At 40.8% G+C, this 23,625-nt stretch overlaps 1 protein-coding gene across 4 annotated transcripts in view; it reads left to right on the top strand.

Moving 5' to 3' along the window:
• The window catches only part of EGF (epidermal growth factor), a 63,334-nt gene extending 41,337 nt beyond the window's left edge, over positions 1 to 21,997 (top strand). Inside the window, exons 16-25 of one of the 4 annotated variants that reach the window (XM_074589363.1) lie at positions 121 to 270; positions 711 to 860; positions 1,504 to 1,620; positions 3,194 to 3,319; positions 5,734 to 5,853; positions 7,842 to 7,992; positions 10,669 to 10,833; positions 14,093 to 14,195; positions 17,666 to 17,768; positions 19,266 to 21,997. In XM_074589363.1, the coding sequence (XP_074445464.1) occupies positions 121 to 270; positions 711 to 860; positions 1,504 to 1,620; positions 3,194 to 3,319; positions 5,734 to 5,853; positions 7,842 to 7,992; positions 10,669 to 10,833; positions 14,093 to 14,195; positions 17,666 to 17,768; positions 19,266 to 19,489 (1,409 nt within the window). In that variant the 3' untranslated portion in view covers positions 19,490 to 21,997. Of the gene's footprint in view, positions 1 to 120; positions 271 to 710; positions 861 to 1,503; positions 1,621 to 3,193; positions 3,320 to 5,733; positions 5,867 to 7,841; positions 7,993 to 10,668; positions 10,834 to 14,092; positions 14,196 to 17,665; positions 17,769 to 19,170 lie in introns of those variants that run through there. The other 3 variants (XM_074589365.1, XM_074589364.1, XM_074589366.1) reach the window with 3 other exon arrangements.
• Positions 21,998 to 23,625: the final 1,628 nt, after the last annotated feature.

Raw genomic sequence — 23,625 nt, 5'->3', positions numbered from 1 at the left:
GAAGGATGTTCTATTTTTTGTCAGTTCTTATTCTTTTTCCAACTGCTTCAACTCTGCACAGCTAAAAGGAAATGTTGACTGAAGGAGCAGCTTGTTAAATTGCCTGTTTTTCTGCATTAGGGGCAAATCCTTGCCTTTATGAGAATGGAGGCTGTGATCAGATCTGTGAAAACAATTTTGGAGTTGCCCGTTGCATGTGCCATTCAGGATTTGGGAAAACTCAAGATGGAAAAACCTGTCGTGCTCTGAATAATTCCAACAAAACAACAGGTACAATCCTTCAATTGCGAAAAAAACGTTCCCAAACCCTTGAGGATCCTGATAGATAGCATTGGAAAATAATTCACCTTGCTCTACATAATGAATGATGGTTTCTCTGAAGAATGAAAACACTGGGGTGTTGTCCTGGGACAAAAGCATGTCTGACCGTTGTAATTTTTTCCATATTAGTAGCAAGAGAGATGTGTGCGGTGCTGAGAAGTACCGTGAGCAACAAGTGGCATTCCTTGTCTTTTGTATTGGAGACAATGCACCAGTAAGTGGTTTTAGGAATAATTTGAGGCCAGAAACAGGCTGGTCTGGGAGGATACTGATGTTTATTTTAGAAGGAAATCACCATGATTTTTGAAAAGTAGACGAGTGATGGAAAATCAGAAAGTTAGTTCAGTAGATTTCAATAGTCTGTGTCACTTTTTTCTTGTCTTTTCCAGGAAGTGTCTCTATGCACAAGGAGGTAGTGCCAATGCCAACACCAGAGACCTTGCTCCGGAGCACACAAAGCAGTGGCATATTCAAGGATACGGACAGTGGGGAAAAGCAGAAAATCAGCATTTTGTTGATGGCTGAAATCATGGTATCAGGTAGAGTCTGATTGTCTTCCTTATATTTACTGTGAGGCTCTGAACAGGTTTACAGAGCAGAAAGAAATCATAGGCCTTAAAGGGAGAAAGGCTCAGCGTAAAGACTTGTGGCATTCATGCTCTTAACTCTCTTTACAAGAAGATGGGTCTATGCAATTATGCGAGGTAGGTCAGCTTTTTTGTTTGTCTCCATTTTCCTTCTTTATGTCAACAAAACTTAATAATATTATCCAGGTCTACAGGACAAATATTTCTAATTTTGAACTCTTGTGAAAGTCTCTCCCTTAGATTTTATAAGTATATTAAGTTCCTCTGAACAAAATTGCAATAAAACGGTTGAATTCTACATATGTTCAGTGATACTAGAAATTGTACAATTGCTTTTACATACAGTAGTCATAAATCCTGATACTAAATGACACTTCAACTCCATCTAGACAAAGACAACAGCCCTAATGGTTGTAATGGCTTGTCATCATTAACTCTGGAGAGCTATGTTTCAGAATTTGCCTGTATGTTCTGGTTTTCTTATTAGTTTGTTGGTTAGTTGGTTGGTGGTTTTTTTTTTTTTATATATACAGTACCTCCTTGTATCTGTCCAAATGCATCTAGTGTTTTTTTTTTCTTTTTTTTTGTACTATAGATCAAGATGACTGCACTGCACTAGAATGTGATGTCAATGCACAGTGTGTTTTGCTGGAAGATGGTGCTATGTGCCAGTGTTTGAAAGGATTTACCAGGAAGGGGAAATCATGTTATGGTAACAGAAGACATTAATACAATCTTCTGGAAAATTAGACTGGGGGAGAGGAAGAAAATCTATCTTTTCGCACGTTGGCAGCTCTGCTGCGTGAGCCATCACAGAAAGGTCAATGGTATTGCTTGTTTTGAAAGGGATGATGAGCAGAGAGCATGTGAGATGAAACGGCTAATTATCACATGCCTTATTTTCCCCTGAGGCATGAGTGTTAATCCTATTAAAATTAACAAGCAATAATAGGGATAATAGGAATAAAAGCATAATGTATTTATTTGTAAAAATTGCCTAATTATAAAATCTCGGTCCATAGTTGATGTATAATTTAAAAGTATGTATTAAGGAATCTCTTAAAAATTAGTATTTCTGATGTAATGTTGTTGTGGTTTTGGCCAAATTGGCCAATGGTCAGTGACAGATGCTCCCCCCCAACCTCTTGTACACGGAGAGGAGGAGGAGAGATAAAGAGATTTACGAGTTTAGAAGAAACTAAACTACTTTAATGAAATAGTTCTTTAAGGTCCCTTCCAACCTGAACCATTCTGTGATTCTGGGATTCTGTGAAATAGATACAGTATATACAAAACCGTATCAGGCTCCCAGGATGATGTCACCAGCAGGCACTGGGGAAGTCTCAGACTGGATTCAGTGATGGGTGGGAACTGGATTCCACAGATGAAGTCAGGAACACACAGATCGGGATCAAAGGCAGATGAAGAGGCAGGGTCCTCCTCGGACGTCGGCCATTGAAGAAAAAGAGTTGACCCTTTGATCCCTCAGCATTTATACTGAGCATGGGGCAGATGGGATGGAATACCCCTGTTGGTCAATTTTTGGTCACCTGTCCTGTCCGCTCCTCCCTGCAGGTGGGATCCCTCTACACTTTTCTGTTTCCGACCCTCCAACAGGGCAAATAACGAAATTAGCTGACCTTGGTTGTTATAGCAATAAGTATAAGCAAGAGCCTCTCTGCATACTGTTCCTTGGCACAAACTGTAAACATTGGTCTTATCACTCTGAGAACGAACCATTTTCAACACAACATGCTGTTAATTTCAGAGAGTTAGAAGAGGCCTAGCTAAGAAGTAAAATTACTGAACAGAAAATTGGTTCTGTTTTACCTCAAACCAGGACAAATGTTTATATAAAAAGTGCTGCTCTTGTTTCTTTCTAACACTAGAAAGACTCTAACCATCAGACAACACATTGCTGAGAGTGGTCTTTACATTTTTGGATTTGCATACAATATAAATGAAAGCACTTTATTCTATAAGGCTAGTTTTGAATAGAATCATTCCCTCCAAACAGGATTATTTTGAAGCAAGTGGTATTTATGGAACCTCTAGGTCTCCAGTTGAAAGTAGCCGGATGACTGTCTTAGACTCTTTAGAACATCCACATCAAATTTCATACCAAGAAAAGACCACAAAGCCCTTCTCTTCCCATTTGCTTCAGATGCACAAATGACAAATGACAGCATAGTCTGAGGGAGATTCCTGATATAGACATTTCTTTTTATTGATTTACCTGAAGGTTTCTTGACCCATGTGTTCCATCTCCTTGTTTTATCTCACAGATGTTGATGAGTGTGCTGTAAATATGGACCGCTGTAATCGAAACGTTTCAGGCTGTATCAATACGGAAGGAGGCTACGTCTGTAAGTGCCTGGAGGGCTACACTGGAGACGGAGTCCATTGCTATGGTACGGGCATGTGTGAGGGCTGTGCTGTGTCTGGAAGGCTGAGGCAGGGTGAATGAGCAAGAGACATGTCTTATGATTCAGGCTAGCCTTGCATCAAGCTGTGAAGCTGTCAAAGGAGCTGCTCTGGTTCTTTTTGGAGAATCAGGTTGGGGCATGGATCCTAACAGTGGCTCCACCAGACAGTTGACATTTATCATTTCTTCCTTTTTGATTTTTTCCCTCCTGTTTGAAGTGTAGCAACCTCAGCAACTGATCAATATGCAAAGCCTGTAGTTGTCAGTGGATATCTGCTCTCAGTGTTTGCACTGTCTTTAGTAGCTACAGCAGAAGAGAGAGAGGAAGAGTGAAGGGGAGGAGGGAGACAGAGGTGAAGCAGTAGAGCTTTATTGAAAATCGTTGCCATGAATATAAACGAAAGCAGGTATTGAGTGTGTCATAATACTCATCAAATAATTCCAGGTCGGTTTAATAGGCATGAGGTTCAAGGTGTTGACACTGGCAACTTGAGTACATTTAGAGTCTTGTTAATAATCAGACCCACTGATTTTCCCATCCAGCTCTAATGCCAGGTCTTTAGTTCATTCCTTTCATTTCTTAATTTTTTAAATCCATTTAGCAATAAATATGAAGGAGCAGGAAGCTTATTCCCCCCTGTATTTGACTAGCGCACAGTTTGTTCAGAGCTTTATGAGAGTCTTGGCTACTCTTTTGTCCTTTTCTTTTTCCTTTCTCCTTTATAGCCTAATTCAAAGCCCCTTAAATTTGACCCAATTCTTACAATAGTCTTTACTGGACTTCGGTTCTTCGACACAGATAAGGCTGACATTAAAATTAAGAACAATATCATTATTATGGGCAGGGTGTGGAAAGTATCAGAGGCAGGAGGTTTGAGAAGGCATTCTGCCTACGGTGGTTAGAGATCCAGAGCTCATGTCTTTGAGGAAGTTTGGAAGTGCAGACAGAAGTCACAAGCTCCTCTTGCTGTCCCAGCACCACCTACAAGGCACGTCCCCAAGCAGCCCTGGGAATGATTGTGGTACATACCACTATTATTGAAAACCAGTCCATTATCTTTCTGAAGTCTTTTAAGTCCACAACACGGTAAGATATGTTTTCACAACGTTTTACAAGTGATGTGATCTTGTTATGATGTAAACAGAATTGAAACTAATTTTGTGTTTGATGACTTGAAATGTACTATAAAAACCCAGAAACCGTTAAGTAAGTGATTTTGTACGTCAGTTTTGGATGCCTGCATGCATGCACAGTGTCCAAAAATTTGTCAGTAGATTCAGAGGCGGTACAAGATGAGTTCGTATTGTGTTGTTGGAATCACGCTTCTTGAAATATGCTGCAACTGTTCTGTTTATGTGTTTTTGCTTTCAAAACTGCTCTGAATTTTATATTTTGAGTACTAGAGTACTGTCAGTACTGTTCAGTACTAGAGTACTGGATTTTCTGGTTTGGGCCAGTTCCTTTTAATTTTACTGTAGAAAAAGTCCCAGTGGTTTAAGCAATAATGTCAAACAAATTGAGATGATAGAGCTGTGATTTTGTTTCCCTGAAGTAGATCTGGCACATGCATTCTGCTGGCAGTTCATAAAATGAATTAGAGGCTCCCTCACTCTGGTATGTGAATCCTTTCAAAGTTCTCACCTTTGAGGGAGGTAGCTTAGGCGCTTAGTACCCACTATGCCGGTGGCAGCCCCGGGGGGTGAGTGCCAGCCTGGCAGGAGCTGCCGCCATGGGCTGTGCTGCAGAAGGTGTGGAAGCAGGCAGAGGGTGTGCGTGAGAGGCATATATGAGCCTAACACAGGCTCTGAGCCTGGAAACTCTTGTAATCAGGGAGTCTCTTCATAGTAATTCAGAGGCTTACTTCATTTAAGTGTTTACACAAACTGGATGAACCTGTAGGTTTCTAGACTCTTCTATCCAAATTTTTTTGTCTAGGCTGGACCAGGTGGTGATACAGGGGTGGGCAACTCCCTACTCCTGAACCCTTCTGCTGTCTTAGTGCAAGAATGCCAACTGGGAGTACCCTAGTACTCATCCAGGGTGCAAGCTATCATTAACAATGCCAGGAGAATATATATAGTACAAATAAGTCTTCTCTTCGACTCTACTGTGCTCTATGTACTCTACTGTACATTTCATGGGGAAGCATTTCCTTCTCCCTGCGGAGAGCTTCTACAGCAGCCTAGCACTCCCTGAGAGGCTGGGGAGCCTGTGATTAGTTGGCATAGAAAGTACCCCGGTTGCTCTTCCATTGTGTTTTCCATGAAGGCATATTTGCAGGGGGAAGGTCTTTGGTGTTTTTCCCCACTGTCAGGAGACTGCAATGCTGCAACTGCTGCCCTTTTAACCGATGCTCTGAGGCATTTCGTTCTTCTAACTGCAGACTGTTTGGGTGACAGATATTGATGAGTGCAAGACGGGGTCCCACACCTGTGGAGAGAACGTAACCTGCACAAATACAGAAGGAAACTTCACTTGCTCACATGCTGATGATGCTTCTGGGACTGGCGTCGGTTGCAGTGAGTAAATGGAGTGAGCAATTAAAATCAAGTGGCCCTTAACTAAGAACTGTGCTCTTGGATAAATTGTTATACCTAGAAATTAAGGAAACCCTGTACAGTGATGTACTGGGCAGCTTGTTGATCCAATTAGCATTGCTTTAGGAGGCTGTTTTGAGGTGTACTAAGGAGACCAGATCTGAGTTTAGTTTGGAAATACCTACATCAAGGTTCAATGTGAATTTGTACTGTCTAAATGTAATGACACATCTATCTAGTGACCTTTACAATCAACAGCTGAAGTTTTGCTCCTTGGAGGTAACATTTTTGGAGGTGATTTCAGTCTGTGTCATTTTTCACAGTCTCTGTGCCTTCTTTCCCTCTGCAGAAGGCTAGCACAAGAGCTGCACATAATTTCAGTCCCATTTTATTCTTCAGAATAAACTAGTCTTTCAGATCCAGTGGCTAATTTTTCAAAAGGGCTCTGAAGCTCTTTAGAAAACCTGGTTACCAATTTCGTGAAGGGAGTTGCTGAAGGTTCAGCACTAGTGACTATGAGACCCTCATTTCAGTGCCTCAATGTGACAGCAGCATCCCGTGAAAATGTGGAGCCGAGTGACTCATCGTCTTATTCTCTGTGTCAGCCCTTGTCATTGGGGTGAATTTTACTCCAGGTCAAGTGACTGTCTGATGATGGAGGGACACCATGTGATTGTCACAGATCTGTTCCTGCCAAAAAAAAGAAGGAAATTATGGCTTTTTTAAATAGATCTATCAGGATTCCCACCCCCTTTTCACTTACTGAAGCTTTCAGTAGTTTCGGATGTCACTCAGGGAATGATGATTTTAAATGATACAAGACTTGGAAGTAATGCCTTCTAGGTCCATCAGTTGTAAGTCTGATGCCATGTATTCATGTGTGTTAACACACTGCATTACTACTTTGCCTAATATGCTCTTTTAGCAAGCTGAAATTTTCTTTAGAGAATGCAGTCACACCTGGAGTTCACTAAAATCACTCATCCCTTTCCAGTCAGGCTCTTTGCTATGGCTATTCTCCTGCAAATGAAATTTTAAAAAACAAATGTCATTGAAGGTCATGTTGCAATAAAACTGGTGTGAGTCATAAAACTGATCCCATAAATGTATAAGAGTGATTAGGTGCATTTGTGCTAAGCTATACAGCTAGAAATTCCTTGCCATGTGTAGGTGTTTGGTTCTGACATATAGATTTGCTGTAGCATCAAAATAGGCAAGAAAGCGCTCCTTTTCTGTAAGGGCATGTCTGCACTGTAGGTCGTGCTGTGCAGAGATATTAGAACTACCTTTAAAACTAACTAGTTTGGATATCTATGTAGGTGACACTGTGTGTGATTCAGAGCAGGCTACAGAACCCTTTGAAGAATTGGGTCAATAGAGTTCCCTCCTTCCCCAGGGATGCTGTTATCTGTACCCGAGCTCGCTTGAAACAGTAAAAAATCTGATCTGCAGTCCCACATAGATGCAAACAACTGGATGGTAGCAGAGTAGAAATAATCTGCATACGAATGACAAGTTGCACGTGAAAACTTCTCAGTCTGAGATCCAAGTGTGTGAAATGCAGTCATCTTTCACCTGTACACCTGACTCTGGTACTTTTTGCATGGTAGAGATTTACCTTACCCTAAAGCTGCATATGTTGTAAAAATCATTTAAGCATAAGTAACTAGAAAGCCAGTGCAGTTTTTCTTCAGAGCTGTACTCACACATCTAAATAGACAGAATGCAGCCAATCTCTGTGAGTCTTTCATTGCAAATCTAGAATCAAGCATATTTAGTATTTTGATCTAAAGTTCTGTGTGCCTAAATTTGATAAGCAACTTAAACAAAGAGGTAAAATGCAAGTAATTTGTCAAAATTAGAGATTTTTGCCTAGTTATCTATCTTGAAGTTCTGTAAGTCTTTCGTAAGATCACATTGTCAATGCAGCCAGAAGTTTTGAGATGTCCTTGTGAAATCCTTTGTTTCAGAATCTACTGTGTCCCCCCCTGTTGTCAGCAATGAATACTCTACACACCCTGTGCAAGGTGATTCTGTGGGATGCCCTCCTTCGTATGAGTCATACTGCCTCCATGGTGGAGTGTGCAATTATGTTTCTGATCTACAAGACTATGCCTGCAAGTAAGTACAGAAATGTGTATCGTCTGTGCTGATGAATGGTATCCTTAGGGCTCAGCTGATTGAAGACAGTGAGGCATTTGTCCTAAACTATCTGTTCATCACTCATTCTAGCAATTATCATTAGACTCTGCGCTTTTCTGTAAGTGATCACTGTGAGTTTCTCTAAGTGGTCACTCCATTCACACTCATTGCAATTAATAGTAGGGTTGGATTTGTTCCCTAAGCACTTGATTCTTTGCTTTGGAAATGTGAGATAAGTTGTTAAGTGACTTAGTGCTCATGGCTTTATGAAAGAGGTGCCTGCTGTCTCTCCTGTACATGTTAGGCTGACTTATACCTCCCTGTTGGCCTTGCTGTTATGTGTAGTACTCACTGGGATGGAAGAGGACACCTCTGTTTTGGCTTCTCTGACTGGGACCAGGGAGGAGAAATCTGGTGTCAGCATCTGCCCTTACAGTTTGTAGAGTCTTGGTGCCTGGCAGAAAGGGTATGACATGATGGTCCTCTTACAAACAGGGAGAGTAGCAATGAGACCTCAAAAATGAGACCTCCTTCCTCCTGTCAATATTTTTGTAAAGCCTAATTCCTGGTTCCCCAAATGCAGTCACTGATAAAAGCAAAAAGAATCTCATATTTTCAGAAGTCGGCCTAGGCCTGGTCAATGTGACAACCTAGTTCCATGGGGTAATCATTTCTTCAAAACCATTAGTGCTGGAGCCTAATTGTGTAACTCGATTATATTTCAATCTGTGTTATATCTTTCTTCGAAATCAAATGTATAAGTGTTTACAGTGGGACAAATCCAATGCCTGCCTCCTCCCCTGGGGTCTCACCTGGTAAGCGAGGACCTGTGCAGGGGATGGATGCTGTTCCATAGCAGGCAAATCTCCCTCTGTGTCTCAGGAACTCAGGTGGCCCTGGTATAACCTGGGAGTGAGGAGAGCAAGCTTTGTGCTGAAGGGTTTCTTTGACCCACCATTTCCCCAGATCTTCCTTGTACTGCACTGCAGCAACCTCTGTACCAGGCCGTTCCTGCAAGCGCTGTCAAACCCTAGGCTTTCTTGTTTTTAAATACAAGTGGTCTCCCCTGCCTACAGACCTCTGTGTCTGCAGAGGATACGTATCTCATGTACATACATGGGAATGAAGTGGATGCTTTGTGCTGCGCATTTCCTAAGCTTGCAAAGCCCTTGGGCAAAGCCATTACAGGAGGTGGGCTCATGGCCATGTCTGGTATTTGTTATAAGTTTTTAGTGTAAGTTTTAGAGGCACTGAAAACTATCTTTTTCACCTCATTGAGTTTCTCCTATCGAAACTGAAGAGTCTACAACTGCACAACTTTCAAATTGGATCACGTCTTTTTCTCTTTTATTTGTTAGGCGTTAGTGCATAATAAGAATCCAAATGTATGTATTCTTCAGTGCTGGAAGTGGAAGCCGTTTTAAAAATTAAGGAGCAACCGTGCTTAGCCATATTTTGGGGGGCCAGGGTTTTTATGTGGACCTTGCTGAATTCTCACATTGCTGAATTCTCACTAGATGGCAGCATTCATTCATGTAGGCCGTAATAAGTTAAATACCAAAACGAAGTCATGGAAAAAAGTTACCTAGCAAAAATATCTAGCAAAAATGACATACCAAAGGTGGTTTGTATTTGAATTAATAAAAACTTTTACACTAGAAAGTAGATCTTCTAGCCTTTTTTGGAAATTAATGTGCTCTCACATTAAAAAAAACAGCAATTTTCTGCCTTCCAACATATATGCATTCTAATTTGTGACAGAATGAGAGTGTTTGTGCCTGATTTAATAATGAATGCTGATATAACGTTTTCAGGACATTAGGTAAAAGCTGCTGCAGGTCAAATCCTGCTTCTTTTGCTCATTTGACTAGATCTTTTGATTTGAGTAAAACTAGACTGGTTAAAAATTGTGAGCAGGATTTGAGCCTACGTTGCTGAGAGATTGTTATGAATTGAGTAGACTTTTCATTTTTTATGTTTATTATTTCTTTTTTTATGTCTCACTTTGGACAGTAAAACTAGGCTGGGATTCTTTTTGATGTATTTCACATGTTCTAGTAATTTTGATTTGAAGCTTTCATGCACTGGTAAGATATTTCCGTGTTGGGTTTTACAGTGGTAAAAACAAACAAATAAACAAAAACTGCCCATGGAAGAAGCTTGTGTTAAAACCAACTTATGAAGATATTTCTAACCCATACAAGGGGTTTTTATTTTAAAGTCAGGATTCAGATTAAAATCTGATTCCCTTAACCAAATCACTGTGAAAATACAAGTAAATATTATATTGCCTATTTCAAAGAAAGGGAAGCTTGCTGCTGGAAACAGTTAAATGGAAAACCTTAGAGAAACACTAAACACACAGCAGGGTTTAAGAGAAAATTATTTTTTCTATTCTTTACTCATTAGAATCTGGAAATTATAAACTCGCTGTATAATTCTATAGCTTTACAGTAAAAAGGTCTTTTAATATTGAATTCTACAGATTTTGACAGCCATTCCTTTAAAGTCATTTTGTCTTCACCACTGCTAAACTCAACCAGATATTTCCGTAGCAGGTGCCAATGGTAAATGAATACACAAGGTGACTGAAGTGATGGTCTGGGCTTTTTCCTCTGCTGCCTGTTACAAAGCGTGCTTGCTTCCTTTCGGCAGCTGTGTGACGGGCTATGTCGGGGAGCGGTGCCAGTTCAGCGATCTGGAGTGGTGGGAGCAGCAGCACGCCGAGCGGGTGAAGATGCGGAACATCACCATCACAGTGTGCGCAGCAGTGCTGGTCCTCCTGCTGCTGCTGGGATCCCTGGCTGCCTACTGCCACAGGTAGCGCTTCCAAACACGCGCGGTGAATGTGTGGCACAGGGAATGAGGTGCTGCTGACTTTCACAGAGGGCTCATGGCAAAGCACGAGAGTTGTTCCTCAGCTGGTGGAAAGCGCTGTATCATCCTTGCTACTCTTTTGCTTTTCAGTAATTGGATCTATGAATAATTCAGAAAGTTCTGGCATGTCCCTTGCCTCTAGTACTCTCATTGGTGTTAGGGAGTGACGCGTGTCTAGGGGGGATGAGGAATAGACCTAATAAGGTTTGTAGGGGAGCCATAGTTTGTATCGATGAGAGAGTTTAGGAGCATGCTATTCTCTTCTTCCTTGGTTTCTTAAGAGCTGTAGATGTCTGAAACTGTCATGGTAGGGTTTGGCTCTTCTCTGCTAGCTATCCCCTTAGTTTGGTTTTGCTTCCCTTTCAGTGTTGAGTGACACCTGAAAATTTCCTTGTCATTGAGAAAAGCAGCGTAACCTTCCAATAGCAAACTTCCGCAGTGATGCCTCCCTCCAGCAATGAACATGAAAGCAGTTTTCCTGGCAGTAGAAAGAGTAAAATCAGATGATGTGAGCCTAAGGCACATCTGTTGTAAAAGTACTCCCTGGCATTTTCCATGGCTGTAATGAATTGTACAGGTTTGATATTCTTCTCGTGGCAAAAAGAATCCCTCCAGTCACTATTTAAGAACCCAGTCTGATATGAAATTAGATGTCATCAATGTTCCTTGGACTGGAAAGTTGTCAGCATTTAGTAAGTTAGTCTCTTGGCCATGACTTTGGCAGATAACTGTTCTCAGAGGCTCTTGTTTATGTGCATATTTGTATTTAAAAGTAAACAAACAAAAAGCTAGACAGGAGCCAAACCAAGAGTCTTCTGCTGCATGCCGACCTGCCCTCCGTGTGCAGGGGTTTTGTTTTGTGGCTTAGGTTGATTTTAAAAATAGACCCTCCTAGGCATAAAAAGTTAAGGTACAAAAGAAGTTAACTATGGAAGCTATTGTTTTCCATTCTTATTCAATGGTTCCTAGCATATTTAGTCCATAAAAGTAGAGAAGCTGCCACATTTCTTATTTTCTACTAAGTAATGGTAGAGGTCCAGAATGAAAGCTAAGCGCAGCCTGGTTTGTTCTCATGACCTGGGATTCAGAAGCTAATCAGTGGAATGATACATTCAGAATAGACAACTTGTGAAATTGTTATGTTTCCCATATGTGCCATATAAACCATCATGAAAAATAGCCAGAATACGGCTGGTTTTAAGGTGTGAAGATATTTATTCTCTTCCCTTCCTCTCTTTTTTGTCATTTCTCCATGATTTACGTTTCTTTCTTGCCAAATGCTTTTGATCAATATAACTATTTACCTCAACAGCAAGTTTTCAATTACATGCTTGACTTGATTTGTACTGCAGTTATTACTAGCATAACTAGATCAAAATGAAACCACTGACCTAAAATGCCTATTTAACTGCAGTGTGGAAACCAGTATTTGGGTTGAAATTGCTGTACTGCTTTTTCACATAACCTACTGTATTTTGAAATGTACCAATTAAGTCTGTAATAGTCCTGTTCCTTCCCCTTTAAAATGGAGACGCCTGTCTCCTTTTAATTGGAGGAAATGAGGTTGGAGATCTACGCCTGCCAATTTGAAAAATGTGTAAACTGGAGGCCAAGAATACCAGAGTATTGTGTTGGTTTGTTCAATGACTGTAGTCCACCGAAGAGCATTGTGTTATTCTTAATGTTATGTTTATGTAGTCTGACTGTATAGTATGCCAAGTTCCCTATCTTTCTTGGGAAGCAAGGAAATAACTCTTTTCCAACAAAAAAAAAATTGTATCTGAATCGCAGATTTAACACCCACAATCCCTCCTCCTCAATTGGCCAAGACCGTGCAAAAATCCACAGTAGGACTGGGATTAGGATTGAGAAATCCTTGGCCTCTTGCCCGTGCTCGGTCAACTAGATTTCACTGCCTCGTCTGCTTGTGCTCAGTCTCACACGAAGACTCCCGTGCTCGCCAAGCCCATCTGGCATCTGTTACTCTGCATGCTGTAAAGTAAATGTAGAACTAGTAGCAGAGCACCCCGGTGAGGACCGTGCCCGTGTGTGAGCTCTGTGCAATGGATTTTCTAACCCTTGAGTAACAGGCTCAGGTTTTGTCAGCACTATGCCCTGTAATGAAGAACGGGCACATCTGGGTGACAAAACATGAACAGCAGCCTTGCCACAGTGTCAGGAAAAGTAAAAATGGACTATTTTACCTTATTTCTCAGTTTCTCAGCATTCTGCTCTGTGGATATGCCCTCAGATCTGACACCTATTTGATTTCATATTAGCAGTCCCAGTCTTAGCCTCTACTGGAGACAATTACTTTTTTAAAGAATGTTTGAATACACAGGAACATGTTATAGAGAATATAGGGAGAAAATCCATGGTGGATACAGTTCTTTCTCATTTCTGGCAAAAAGCAAATTTTATTTACATTGGATTTTCATGAAGGGAGCAACATACGATAATCATGGAAGGTGCACTTTCCCAGTTAGGATATGAATGTGTTGTAGAAATAAAAGGAAAATTCCTATTTTCTTTGGTACACATATATTAAATTTCATTTAAAATGAATGAGGCTTCTGTAATTTGAAGAGTGTAACAGTGATTTTCTTAGATGATGTCTAAGATCTCAATCATGTCTCTGATTTGGATCTCAAGCAGTGTAAATGGGCTCTTTTTCTTGTGACCATGTTTTCTATGTTGGGGCCTATATGGGCTTTTAATACTGCCTTTTAAGTGATTGCTGTTTAACTGCAAAAATAGCAACTTTTGAATTTATGGATCTAGCCACTTAGAGCTGATTATTCCTTTTCCAACTCCAGGTTGTACTCTTGGCTTTTTCCCCCTTGATTTAATTCTGTTGATCATGCTTTTTCCTGGAAATGTCTTAGTTCCAAGCTTTTTGAGGCTTTCAGTTTGTTTATTTCATAGTAATTTCTGAAATTGTTGTTTTTCATACATGATGTAGATGAATGCAGAAGTGACTTTCATAATTGTAACTATCAATGGTGTATAAAAATACAGCCAGATTTTTATTTCTGAGCTTCACCCACAAATGCTGTTCATTTTATTGGCTGAAACCTAAATTTTTAATAACAGGAATGTATTGTGTCCCTTCTGCAAATACCTATAGAATAATGTGTGAAAGGAAGCAGCATCTGTTCCTCCCAAAGCAAAACAATTTGTTTCAGCTTTTGTTCTGTTGCAGAAGTCAAAACTTGTATAAGAAGAATCTCTATGCAGAAGTGGTAAGAGACGCGAGCAGCCGCGCTGACAATGAGAACGTGACACCTACTAGCAGCAAGTCTCGGGTAAGTATATTAATGCGGAGTGGAGAGGGAAGCAGGAAGGATCAAAGAGTGTTAGGGATCCACTTGAGATTATCCATCAAATAATTCACATCTTAAATATATTAAATAACTGCTAGAGTCATCAAGTGCTTTGCTGTGAACCCTAGTTCATCTTACCTCATTGTTATCCCTCAAAGTTCACAGCTGCCTGGATGTATTGCAACCATTAGCCAGTGTTATTGTTAGCTTTGAACACAACAGTTGGGGAACTGTGTTCTAAATTAAGGAAATGGCAATGTGATGACATGGCATATCACAGAGTTATTTTCACAGGAAAGTATGCCCTCAGTAAAAAAGGCTTCTTGGAAGCCAAGTATTGTGTGTGCTACACGAGAGGTTGAACTTTATTTTGGGCGTTGATGAAATTAAATGTCTTTGTATTAGAGGCTGCTGCCTTGTAAAGAAAAACAACCAGGGTGTTATCAGGCAGTTTGGGAGGGAATATAAAATACAAATTTTGCACTGGTGTAGGTAGAAATGCCATCATGATCTGGTTGTACTGGCCTGTTTCTGTTGTCATTTTTGAAGTTGCATCAGAGAATTTGGCCCCTTAAGATCTGATCTAAGGACCTGATTCTGGCTGCCATTAAAACAACATTACACTGCTGGGTGACAGCAATTGAAACTTGAAGTTGGCAAAAGTGACATAATTGGCATCTGTGGCTACCTCTGTGCCCAGGCTGAGACTCCTTTCTCAGAATGGCGTGACTTCCCCTGAGAGCTTGTCCGCAGACACGTATCATCCAGCTCTGAGTTAGCTGCTGTAATGCAGGTATCACCACACTTGTCCAGGTAGCATCACATTAGCTCAGCAGCGTACGCTCTTCAAAACAAGCACAGGTATGCCAGTGGAAAAGACTAATGGAAGTGTTTATACTTGTATGGGATTGGCGATAAACTCTAGCGAAGCACATACCTTTTTACTGGGGTAATGGCACACATGTTTTTCTGGTGTAGGTATTACTGCAAGGTTTTAAAGCCTTCCACACCCAACTATAGCTGGGAAGGTACAAGAACCATGTGCATAGTAGTCGTGGTCACAGAAGAATTTGACTTCAAATGGCCTGAAGTTTGACTCTGCTCCAAATCTTTGAGTCCAGAAAGAGATGAGTTTGTTCTACTTGGGAGTCTGTTTGAGGGGTTGAATATCATGGAATATTTACAGTGCAAATCCAAGGATTTTTAATCAACCCAAGGAAGGCTTCACAAATGGTTTAGATTGAGCATCTGGCAGGATTTGTGAGTGGGTAGCCACTGAAACACATTATCAAATATATGTTAGGAGTACTGAATTGACTTGACCCTGGTTATGACATATTGTTCCTTAGCTGGTCAACTGCATACTCCTGGGGACCTTTTATTGCCAGCACTTTGTTCCTCCAGGTACTGGACAGCAAATGTGCTGAATTGCAGCGACGTTATCATTTGTTCACAGCAGAGACAAAAACCACAGCTTGCAAAATATCTGAGGCTGGGAAAATGGGAAACATTTGTTGGGGCTGGGAACAGCTTGTTGCCTGGGAGCGGTGCTCTAGGAGGCCTGCAGCTCATCAGCTCTGTCCCCACCTGCTGTTGCCTGCACAGCTGATGCTAGTGGTCAATGACATTTTTGCTGAATATAGGAGTAATTAGACAGCTAAGCAATGGACTGAATCAACAAAAACAAATCCAGCCTACTCATCTATTACACACTCATGTTAAATTTCACCATGCATTCTTGCACTGGGAGACATCAAATACATTAATAAAGTAATTAATTGCAAATGGCTTGTTGCAGTCTGGAAGAGGAAATCACTGACCCTTTGCTAATTCTTGCCGCTTACACAGTAATGGATTCCTGTGGTTTCATGCATGTGATTTTCTCTGTGCTGATGTAGCCATTGAGTGTTAAGTTCACTGTGGCTTCGTGCATGCATGCACTCAGGTTAGAAACTGTGGAGTGGCCAAAAAGCAGCAGGAAGTTGTCCATTTCTACTGTTCACTTAGAGTGGATTATTGGGGAGCTTTATGTGAAAAAAGAGATTATACTACATTGGGGACAGAAAACTCTATAGCTCCTCAGCTCTTAAGGTACTGGAATGGGTTTTTGGGTGCTATTGATTTACACAGCATAAATAATCCTAATGAAGGACTTCAGATGGGAACTGGATGATGTGTATGCAGTAACTGTAAAAAGCTCAAGAAATTTGCTCCTTTTGCAGCCCCCAGTGCTACTGCTCATTCGTGAGGCTGGGGAGAGGGAGTGCAAAGACTTTTTCATTCTTGCCCATCCAGATTAGTGTAGAGAATAACGAGGCTTTATGCTATCACACATATCAGATACTAGGTATTGTGATACTGAAACTATACATACAGATTGTCCGAGTGTCATTCACTTTTCCCTTTACTTCTATTCTGCCAAGTGAGGCTACATTTAGCTGAGGGTATGCCTGGGTATTTTTTCACATTCGTATTAGAGTTCCATAAGCCAGGCCAGGTTTGTCCTAGGGACATGTAAGCCTTGGTAAACTTCTGCACATGCCTGGATTTTGATGCTATTCTGAGACTTTTTGTCCAGCAAGTGTTCTGCTTTGCACAGTCAAAGATATTTTGCAGAACCATGTGTAGCTGAATCTCCTCTGGGGGTCTGTCACATGTGGGTTAGCAGCTGTAAGCCTACAGATTTTATGTAAATGAACTGATGCCTAAATAGTCACACCTGCTGCATCTGTGATCTACCCATATAAATCCACCAATTTTCCACCTGGACCACTGAATCTGTCAGTCCTTCTGTTAGAACATGTTGTTTTCTCTTCTTCCCTTTCCCTGCAATTTAAACATCCCCTTTTTACTGAGTTTCCCTCTTTCTCTCTATACTGTTTCAGCACAGTGCTTCACATTGCTTTCCTCTGCCTCTGTTTTTTCTGTTTTCCCCCTGGTCTTTTCAGCATGTTCCCCCAGAAGGTCCCATCTTCTGCTTCCAAGGTGTCACTTCCACTGTCACCACGGGATGATGGAATTGCAGATCCCAGGTGGTGCGGAGAGCCAGAAAGGGAGGCTCACTTCCTTCCCTGTGTCTGACAGGGTTTCCTGCTGTCTGGTTGAGGGTCTCTCTAATGCTTTAGAAGTGGCCCTCAGTACTATGGAGAGGGTTGATTTTCACGTACTTTTATTCTTGCATCTGGAAAGGTTAATTTGCAAGGCAAGGGAATGGGTAGTTCTTTACTAGACTGGGACTGCACACTTTCCAAAGAAAGACCGGGGCTGTCATCAACTCAAATGTTTAATTATCTGCAGGGGAAGGGTCATCCCAGAAGCCAGGATGACCTTTTTCCCCCTGCTGTGGTTGGAGTATGTGGCCCTTCTAGTTTGCCTCTTGGGTTTCCGAAAACTGGTTCATTTTTTATTAATTTGTGGTCTGTATATTTTGTGCATATTGTATGTATTTGCAGTTTGCAGTTGTTAAGGAGGGTAACAGTTCTCTGGAGACTAAAGCGGTTGATCTAATTGAGTGTGAGACAACAGATCCCCATCCTGCCTGTCCTTCAGAATATGGTGAGTAGGATTTCCTTCCTTATTAGATCTCTCCTCACCTTTGTACCAGCAGGAGCAACAGCTGATAGAGGAGACAGAGAAATCAGAATTATCTTTCTGGCCTGTTTATAGCTGCCATGCACAGCAGAAGCCATGTCTGTAGTGCTGTGAAGAGACCATTCAGTCCTTCACTTTGCAGATTACTCATGAGAAGTTACACTGCAACAATTACACATAAGAAGCCAGATGCTTCTCATGATAGTAATAATATCATAATTTTGCATTTATATAGGACTTCACAGGTTTGCCCCATAGCAAGTTATGCCCATCATACTGATGGGGAATGTACATCCCTGGAAAGATCTACTTTGACGGTCCGTATTCATTTAGGCAGGATAACTGACATGGTGTGAGGGGTCCAGGACTCCCCAGAAACCTTTTGCCCTGCAGCAGCAACTGCAGTTCTGCTTTTTGTGTTAGACAAGGTGTTTGCCTGGGGAACATTTGGTGCTTAAACAAAGATGAGATGAATAAAGGAGATGTGCCTCCCATCCCTGGTGCAAAGGCAGCAGGCAGCACAGACACACACAATGGGGTTCCATGGCCCGCAGGTTACCAGACGGACCACTATGAGTTTTAGCAAACGCTGCCTTATAGATGGCAATTGAATCTCCTAATTGCTCAGGTGGTGAGAAATGATGGGGAAAGACCGTTATCCTTAACCATTTGTCTTGTTTACCTTATATACCTCCTAACTACAGAAGTTACTAGAGAACCCAGTTTGTATCAGTCATTTAAAATATGCAAAGACAGATGTTTGAGGGTACTTGAATGGGCAGGCAACTTGCAAGATTTTCAAAATTGCCCATCCTGTCCTTAGACATTCGTTGGGAAATCACTTTATTCATCACTGGAAAATATGCCTCACATTTACTTCACTGGACTAATATTGTGAACATGTGTAGAACTGTATCATCCAGTGAAGGAAGCCTGATGTTTCCAATTAGGAGGCTCTGTTTTCATTTATAGTTTTATCAGATGCAGCTATTGGAACAGAAATTTCTCATGACAGGTGTGTGATTTTTCTCCTAGTTGAAAATTCTTAGTAAAAGTGGTTCAACCATTTTAGACAAGAAGACTGGTAAATAATCTGATGTCTTTTCTAACATGTTATGGGAAGTTCTTACATCATGCTGGTGAATAATTCTAAAATCTTTTGACTCTGGAGCCGGGAAGGTGGTCTTACTGTCACAGGCATGCATTTTCCTGTTCTTGCATATTGAAACAGAAAACCATGAAATTTGCCTAGGATGAGTCATTAAAATCTGAAGCAAGTTCTTGACTTTGCCTCTTTTTTTTTTATTCTTTTGACATGAATTGGTTTTGTAATTTTCTGAACTCAATTCTGTGCTTCCTTTCATAGCTTTCCTCTCTCAAAGCTGCCGTTAGCTTTCTTTTGGCTTAGTTCTTGTGAAGCTTCTCAAATGGCTTTCAGTAATACATATCCATTTTCTCCAGTGGAAGAACAGCCTATAACATACGACAAAGCAGCAGAGACTTCGGCAGAAGAGGAGAAAGAACAAGGCTGTCAACAAGAGGTTCCTGTTGGTGAGAAATTGCGTCAGCCCATGGGAGCGGCGAAGGGCCCTCCCCAGGCTCCCTGGAGCACCCCTCCCAAGCCCCTGCTGGAAAGGGAACCCTGCGAGCTCGCCCCAGCTAGCCTGCTGATGCAGCCAGACTAGAAGCAGCCCGGGATTGAGTGGGAAAAGGAGGAAGTCAATAGAGAATGGGAACTCATGAAACACTGAAGCAACCCTCATTTTTCATTAAAATCTGCTTTAGGAAAAAAAACCCTACACAAAACAAAACAGAACAGAGAAGTCCTTGGCACTCCTCCCCTGTCATCTCTGCTTGGAAGAATTACTGCGAGCAATGTGTTAGCAATGAGTACTCTATAAGTATCACTTTAAGGGGCACCGCTGCTAACTTCATTAACTGCCTGCTAAAAGGACACTGAGGAGAAAACAGACTAGAAGGTGATTTGTCAGAGATAAGTACTTTCTAATGGAGTTTATTGCAAGTAGTGGTCTTTACACGAGCACACACTGAGTCCAGAAAACTGCCTGGCAAATGGACCACAGGCACAACTGCAGAGAAACTGGAATGGAAGATGATGCAGGAAAATGAGTTAAAACCAAATTTTTTTTATTAAAATATTGTTCAGAGACACTTTAAGCCTCTCCCTAGCACTGCTGTCAGGCCACTGTAACTTCTTGGGCTTCACCAGAGATGTTCTTGTATCTGCTTCTGTGAGTGAGCACCAAATGGGGTGCTCTTGCATTTCCCAGGTTTGGTGGGATGGAGGATTGTTTGTGACCATATGGTGTTAAGTGAGAGGTAACATTTGAGGGGAAAGGTGATTCTTCTATTAAATTTTCCAGTCTACACTGGTCCTTCAGAGCATTACAGGATTGTTTCTGGACTGGGGCAGTGGACCTGAGTCCGCTTTCAGCCCCGCAAGGAAGCGTGTGCTGGAGGTGTCCTTGCCTCACAGAAGCGTGGCTGGCAGCAAAACCTGGAGCATTATGTAGGACTTGGTGTGAGGAAAGAAGTCAAGCCAGTTGCTGCTCCAAAAGAATAGGAGGAGTTGGATAAACAAATGAAAAATCACCTCAGTTTGGATGGACTTCCACATAGCTGATTTGTGCCGCATGGGATCAATTGGAAAACAACATCAATTTTTCTTGTAACTGGCTTTCTAACAGCTACAGTTCCCTTCCAGTTATTTACTAAGAACTAACTCACTTACAAAGCTCTGTTCTATACAGAGTTGTAACTTAGTTGTTTATCATCTCAAGTCATTTTCACCGGTGCTCTCGACTCCCTAAGGCTGTTCTCAGAAAGTTTGGGAAGATATCTGGAAATCAGCTATATTAGTAATAAAGTTTTAGTTGTAGGGCATCTTTCAGTCCTCTGTCTTTAAAGCCTACTACTATAACCACCAGACACCTTCTTTAAACCCTGCTACAGTGCCCACCACTAGTGTTCTTTGTAATTCATTAGCTGGATAATAGTGGCAAACATTATTAATTTGTGTGCTTACCATCCTGCTTTGTGGTTTTTTAGAATCCTGCCAGGAAAAGGTATGGGATGTTGTCATTTGGTTACCAGGTCTGTGATTCCCCAGTGATGGGAAAGAGTATTGAAAGGCTTTTACCTCTCGTTCAAAACAGTTACACGCTGCAGTAAATTTGTGGAGTCAGTTCTGATTTATGTTGGTGTAAACAGTAAGAATGTTGAGCCCAAGGTGTCTGAATTACAATAAAGATAATGCTCTGTTATGTAGAGAGTTGTCACTTATTTGTTTATCTTCTAAAGTGATTTTTCTAGTGGTTTTGAATTGCTGAGTTAGTTTGTTTTCTAATCACATCAGTTCTGAATTCAGAATAAACTTGTGAAATGGGCATTTCCAGAGGTTAGTTGGAACCAGTAGCAACAAAGACTCGTTCTCGTGTGTGAATGGCAGCAAGGGTGCTTCCATGGAAAGAGAAGTAGTTGAGCAGAGTTGGCATACTAAACTGTGTTCAGGAGAGGGCAGCCACTGGGTTTGAACCATTAGTATTTGGTAGATTTTATTTTAAGTTCAGCATAGTTAAATTTCATTAACGTTGTTAAAATATCTAGTTTGGATTCCTTGGTCTTTCACAGTTCATCATTGATCTCATGTATTTTGATGGGAAGGTAGTCCAGCTAGAAAGGCCCTGATTCAGTAAAGCATTTTATTTCTATGAGAGCTAGAAAGTAAAACGACTTTGATTCCTGCACTTTGATTATCTCTGGTGAAATATGTTTGTGTGCTTAAAATCAAAGTGTTGCATTGAATGACAGTCATCTTTTAGTAGGAATTATCCCTGCTCAAAGGAAATAAAGATTTGTAACTTTGAATCTTGTCTAAACAAAGGTGTTTCAGACTCCTTACAAATTAGTTTCATATTCCACACCCCCCCGCCTTTTTTCTTTGCTTTCCTTCAGTCTAGAGATCTAATTTTAAATTTGATAGTGTTCTTTACAGAGTAAGATAGGAAAATCGAGCTGATATGTTTTTGTAATTAGGGTGTTTTGAGTTTTAAATGTTTCCTAAACTAAGCTCTAAACTCAAAATAATCTTTAGTGTAAAACCTTGAGATGATATTTCAACACAAATATAATATATTTGGTTTATTTGTATGTTTATAAAGCTATTGATTTATAAAATAAAACTCAAAAAGATCCCTGGCGTCCCTCTTATTTTAAAAGACAAGAATGCAAAATTCTGGTTTCATTTAACCCATGTCATGTTTGTTGACAGCTCCATCGGTTTCATACAGCCGCAGTATGTAATGGGTTGGTGCAGCACGGGCAGATATCATGGGTTTTTCTTTCCCCGCTCAGAAAATCTATACTAATGAGGATTACCTTCTGCAGCTCACAGGTAGATCCCAGCTTGAATACAGTAAGTTTTTATTTATTATTTTAGTTATACATTCCCATAAACCAGTAGAAGACACATACTCCTTTTTGTGCGCATTTTAGTGGCTCTGTTATGAATGTTGCTACTTGTTTGTCTAGAAATATTATCTATGGCTTCACGACATACTTTCAAACCGGCGTCCAAGATGTTATTTTCAGGCTTTGCATGCAGATCAGTTGAAGTCAAATGGTTGAAACCTGGAGAATCCTCAGTTTTTTTGACTAAACTTTTTTCAGGTATGAAAAAAGTCCCCCAAAACTTTTAAAATTATAAGGCTTTCTGGGTATGTAGCTAACTTAGTATTGACCTCAAATCCTACTGGTATACTCTGAATTTTAAAAATAAAATTAATGTGTTATATTAAGCTGTAAAAGAGGAATTTGGAAACGTAGGGGGCAAAAGCTTGACAAGTCCAAAGTGAGAAAAATATTGGGAAATTATAAAGAGCAAGGGAGAAAATGAGTTTGTTTAATTTATTGAATCCTGACTTCATTGAAACTGACGTTTCAATTCTCTAAAGCTATATTTTCATTGTAAACAAGTTAAATATAGGCAATGCAATGGTTCCTAGTCATACGGAAGCACGATACACATCATTTTAAGTTCCTTTTGCAGTCATTTGCAGCTTTGCAGAAGTTTATCTGTTCAGGCAAAAATTTTCCATCCTGGTAATGTCTTTCAGAATGAAAATATTTTTTAAAAAAATCTAGGCAAAAAGTAAAAAATTATTCGGAATGGGATTAAGGGAAGCCTCTGCCTTGTTAACATATATTGTATTTTTGTCTTATTGGGAGTCATTTTATCTCACGTTGTTTGAGGGTGATGCCTACGCTGTTCAGTTAGTCTTCAGGACACACTTGGTGTTATTGCTTCGCTCCCTGATAACTTGCCATCTTTATCTCTGTGCATGTGAAAAGGAAAGATGTTAGTGGCATTAGAAGCCTCCCCCAGAGCCCCAGGAATGCACCCCAAACACAATCTGCAAGGGTGATAGCCTAAGTTGGCTCACGTTCCTCTGATCTTTTATTGAGACTGCTGTTTAATGCCAGTTTTGATGTGGACCAGGAACAGCCAACTTTGTGAAGACCATTCATCATGGGATTAACTTTCAGGCACTCCGCAGTACTGAGGTGGACTAGATTCAGGCTAGTGAAAAGCCCTAGTACCTTCTAACCAGCCTTAAGGGCCCTCAATATTCTGCAATTTCAGGGCTTTAGAACTTGACTTTTGAGGCAACTGCAGCAATAATCATCTATAAAGTTGCAGAGGCACTTTTGTTTTGAGACCCTGGTCACTGTCACATCTTCCTCCTCAAGCCTAGGTGTTAGAACCAAAATGTCTTCTCCCTGCCTACTTTCTTTTTGGTGG

Source organism: Larus michahellis, chromosome 5 (genome assembly GCF_964199755.1).
Source record: "Larus michahellis chromosome 5, bLarMic1.1, whole genome shotgun sequence".
Classification (NCBI taxonomy): domain Eukaryota; kingdom Metazoa; phylum Chordata; class Aves; order Charadriiformes; family Laridae; genus Larus; species Larus michahellis.
The sequence above is the reverse complement of the archived record's forward strand: the minus strand, read 5'-3'. Positions and strand labels throughout refer to the sequence as shown.